The 4,129-nt window shown below is 42.9% G+C and overlaps 1 protein-coding gene across 1 annotated transcript; it reads right to left on the bottom strand.

Annotated features, from left to right (window-relative positions):
- Positions 1-424: 424 nt before the first annotated feature.
- LOC126608512 (heavy metal-associated isoprenylated plant protein 33-like) lies at positions 425-3,489 on the bottom strand. The gene is made up of 3 exons (XM_050276452.1): positions 2,490-3,489; positions 2,267-2,342; positions 425-2,165 (listed from the first exon to the last, which is right to left on the bottom strand). Exons 1-3 carry the CDS (start codon positions 2,517-2,519, stop codon positions 652-654), a joined length of 1,620 nt encoding a protein of 539 aa, XP_050132409.1. The 5' UTR covers positions 2,520-3,489; the 3' UTR covers positions 425-651.
- Positions 3,490-4,129: the final 640 nt, after the last annotated feature.

The raw sequence follows: 4,129 nt of genomic DNA, 5'->3' as shown, positions 1-4,129 counted from the left end.
TGTCAATCACGTTGGAGGAAACAGGGAGGGCAGGCAAGTTTTGTAAATGGATAATGAGCAACAATGCACATTGCACTTGCCACATTCACTGCTATTCTCCTCCTCTTCAACCTACTGCGGTCTCAGTGATTAGTGTATTTTAGTGTAAAATATTGTTTGAACTAAAAAAAAAATCTGATAAATAAAGAAAAGAAAAGAAAAGAGAGGATTTTGGACTTGGAAATTATTGAGAGAAAATGGGCACAGAGAGATGGGCTTCCCATTCTTTTCATCTTATTTTTGTTTTTGCAACTTATATAAACATATATAAACATCCTCATAAAAAATAGAGAGAGCAGAGAGAGCACTATCTCCCTCTCCTTCCACTTACATCCCCATCTGCTCCCCTAATTACTTTAAATATATTATCTATAAATACTCTCTATTAATAATTAAACCCTCATTAACTTAGGATTAAAAGGTAAGATGATCATAGATGGGAAAAAAGAGAGAAATTAAAGCTAAAAAAACATTTCCATGTATAATATGGCATCGGATTTCTAGTCCTTGGAACTATTAACTGAAATCACCACCACCAGAACCACCACAAACTCAGCAAATTAACCCAAATCAGCAGCAGCAGGACCATTTTTCCAGTCAATTTTTCGGTTTTCACATCACATTGCAACTTGAGGTGTTCTCATCACTGAAGAAGTGAGTGTGTGGTTCACCTGCTGGAGGGGGAGCGTATGCGTATGGCGGCGGTGGGCCGGGTGGCATGTAGTTGACAGCAGGTTGAGGCCTGGCATACATCATTGGTTGAAACCTCTCATTGCCCATTGCCCTTTGCTGGTTCATCACAGCCTGCAAGTATTGTTGTTGGTGGTAGGGGTTACCAGGCATGGCCTCAGGCCCAGCTCCTTGGAAGTATCCACCTCCACCGGCGCCTCCGCCACCACCGCCATTCATGGCGCCAGCCGGCAGGCCTTGGACAGCTGGAATGTTGCCCATTTGGCCCATAGGCATGCTACCCATTGGGCCCATTGCCATGTTCATGTTGCCCATCTGTCCCACATTACCTCCAGGCATGCCCTGAGGACGGCCACCCATGTTCTGGAAAGCATTGTTCAAAGCTTGAACTTCACTCATTCCTCCGCCGCCGCCTCCTCCACCACCCTTTTTACCCCCATTGCCATTGTCCATGCTCCCATTAGGACCCCCTTGACCACTGTTTCCATTCTTGGCATTTCCCCCACCACCATTTTTGCCATCCGACGGAAAGCCTCCACTTTTGCCTCCATTCTTTCCACCCCCGCCTCCTTGATTGTGGTTTTGGTTTCCACCGCCGCCGCCACCCTTCTTTCCTCCATTTCCATTTTTACCCTCATTGTTCCCACCACCCATATTCACCTGAACAGGCACAGCCCCACCGCTGCCGCCCTTTTTCCCATTACCCGCAGCACCACCGCCATTCTGACCACCACCACCCTTTTGGACTGCGGCATTCATCATCTGCGGATGGTTCCCCTTCATCATACCATTCATCATCATTATGTTCGGCGGCATCCCCTGGCCACCAGTGCCCATCACCACAGGCTTCCCCTTAGTGAGAGGATGAAGGGGTTCATCCATGTCATCATCAAACTCATCAAACTCATCGTCATAGTCGTCATCATCATCGAGGTCATCGTACTCATCGTCACTCAAATCCTCTTCCTCCTTCACGTTGAATTTCACCGCCTTCTGATTCGGGTTCGGGTTCTGGTCCTTGAAATTAGGGGGCATTTGCATGCCTTGCAATTGGGGCAGCTTCAGATCTTGGAACCCCTTCATTTGCTGCAGCTGCTGGAGCTGCTGGAGTTGCTGCTGCAGCTGCTGCTGCTGAAGCTGCTGGTTCTGCTGTTGCTGCTGGGGTTGCTGGCCGCCCTTTGGCTGGCTGTTACCGCCACCGCCACCCTTCTGCCCGCCTTTGCCGCTGTTGTTGTTTCCGCCTTTGCCATTGTCAATTTGCATGTTCTTGAACTGATTGGGGAGGTTGCTCTGGTTGTTATTGTTCGCCTTCGGAGCGCCCCAAAGCTCTGCATGTTTGCCGGATTTCGCAAGCTTCTTAATCAGAATAGCAGGGTCTACATTTCCGGAGACCGTCACCTTCCCCTGCTCTGAATCTATGTCGGTGGTGAAAACCCCTGTTCAAAATTAACCAACAAATTTTAGAAAAGATGCAAACTTTAAAATTTGTATCGAACAAAAGCAAAAGGGTAAATGTGAGGGGGGGAATGGAGGATACCGTCGATTTTCTGCAGGATTTTCTTCACTTTGTGCTTACATCCATCACAGTGGATGTTCACTTTGAGAGCACATTTCTGCATGAACAGATAACCCAAAGAATACAGCAGAGTGAAAAAGAAATATTCACAACGGTCAAAAAATTTTAATAAGTTTTATAAAGTTATGAACATTTGAGTTCAAATGAAGCAAAGAATTAAGAAGATGGGAGTGAGAGAGTGTACCTGGATCTTCAAGAACTCTTCTTTACTCATAGTTAAAGCTCAAATGCAACAAATTAACACAATGTTACAATTAATAGTAAAAACAGAGAAGAGGGTCGCTGAAAGATCTATCAAACAGAAGCTGCAGAAAACAGAGAGAGCGGTGAAATTACAGGAGCTACAGAAAATGGGGTGTTTCTGTTATTTCTTTTGGGGACTTTTTTCCGAGCAAAAGAACGCAGAGGGAAAACAAATGGGTCCGAGTCTCTCTGAGCAGAGAAAGTTTAGAACCAACAAAGTTTCAGTCTTTGAAGAGAGAGCGAGGGAGAGAGGGAGAGAGAAGGAAGGGGGGGGGGGGGGAGCTCAGAAGAAGAGGTGGGTAGACATTAAACTTCAATGGGCATCTCTGCTTCCTCTATTTCAGGGTTAGAGAGAGAGAGAGAGAGAGAGAGAGAGAGAGAGAGAGAGAGAGAGAAAGGAGACTCTAAAGTGGTGCCTCCTCCAAGGATTTTATCATTTGTTGCTATTATTTTTATTTTGTGATCTGTAAGTTGGCTTGGTTCGGAAGCTAACAATTGCTTACTGGCTTGGCTTTGATAACAACCATGGAGGAGTGAGGAGGGAGGAGGGAGGAGTGAGGACTGAGAATGAGGAGGTGAGTGTTAAATAGCGATGGTGAATTGAAGAGGGTCAGAATTCGTTTCAACTATTAAATTTAATATTTGATAATTATTAATTATTATCAGCAGATGCGAATGCAAACTGTGTCAGATTTTCCCCTCCCAAAATCGGTGGTAAAATAAATAATGCCATTAAATTGGACCTTCTCTTTCGTGTAAATGCTCAGATAGTTTTTTTTTTTGTTACAGTCTGATTCCTCCAATCCTCCTCCTCCTCCTGTGTACTTTGCTGCTGCTATTCGTACTTTGAGCTTGGCAGAAGCAATTTACCAGTTCACCTCTTTAAAATCCAACGGATTTTTAAGAATCTGGGTGAATCCAGTGCTATGAGTAATAACTTTTGAGTAAACGACATTCCTCGCGGTGTGAACTCTTTTTGACATGAATCAATCTATGGGTTATGTGAAGAGGTCTTGAAAGAAAACAAAACAAAACAAAAAGAACAAAAAACAAAAAAAAATTATGAGGTATTTTATTAAGAAAAACTCAAATTTTGGGATGAGATTATAGGTTAATTAGTTAGAATGATCAAATTTTGACATTTTGTTGTAGAAATGATAATAAAATTGATTACTTTTGTAACCAAATGTCAAAAATTGGTCAGCTAACTGAACTAAATTATATACCTTCACTAAAGATTATTGAAAGAAAACACAAGTTATTAGGGTTTATTGACATTCAAAATAATAAAGGTAGTTAAACTTAACTTAGACCTAAAACATGTGAGATGAAATTGACAAATGCAATTTTATAGAAAATGAGAGGAAATAAAGTCAACCGTAAATTCAACATTAAAATATGCCTTCCTCTTATTGAGTAGGGCAAAAGAAGTACGAAAATGGAGTCGATCCATGTTCTTGATGGTTGAATCTTTGTTACGCGTCGGATGATCTGCCAGGCTACTACTTGTTATGGAATAAATATAAATAGAATAGGGATCTCCAACCCTTTTCCGGCGAGAGAAACTCTGACTTCGAGGCT

Source organism: Malus sylvestris, chromosome 16, assembly GCF_916048215.2.
Source record: "Malus sylvestris chromosome 16, drMalSylv7.2, whole genome shotgun sequence".
Taxonomy (NCBI): Eukaryota; Viridiplantae; Streptophyta; class Magnoliopsida; order Rosales; family Rosaceae; genus Malus; species Malus sylvestris.
This window is presented reverse-complemented; position numbering and strand designations above follow the sequence as displayed.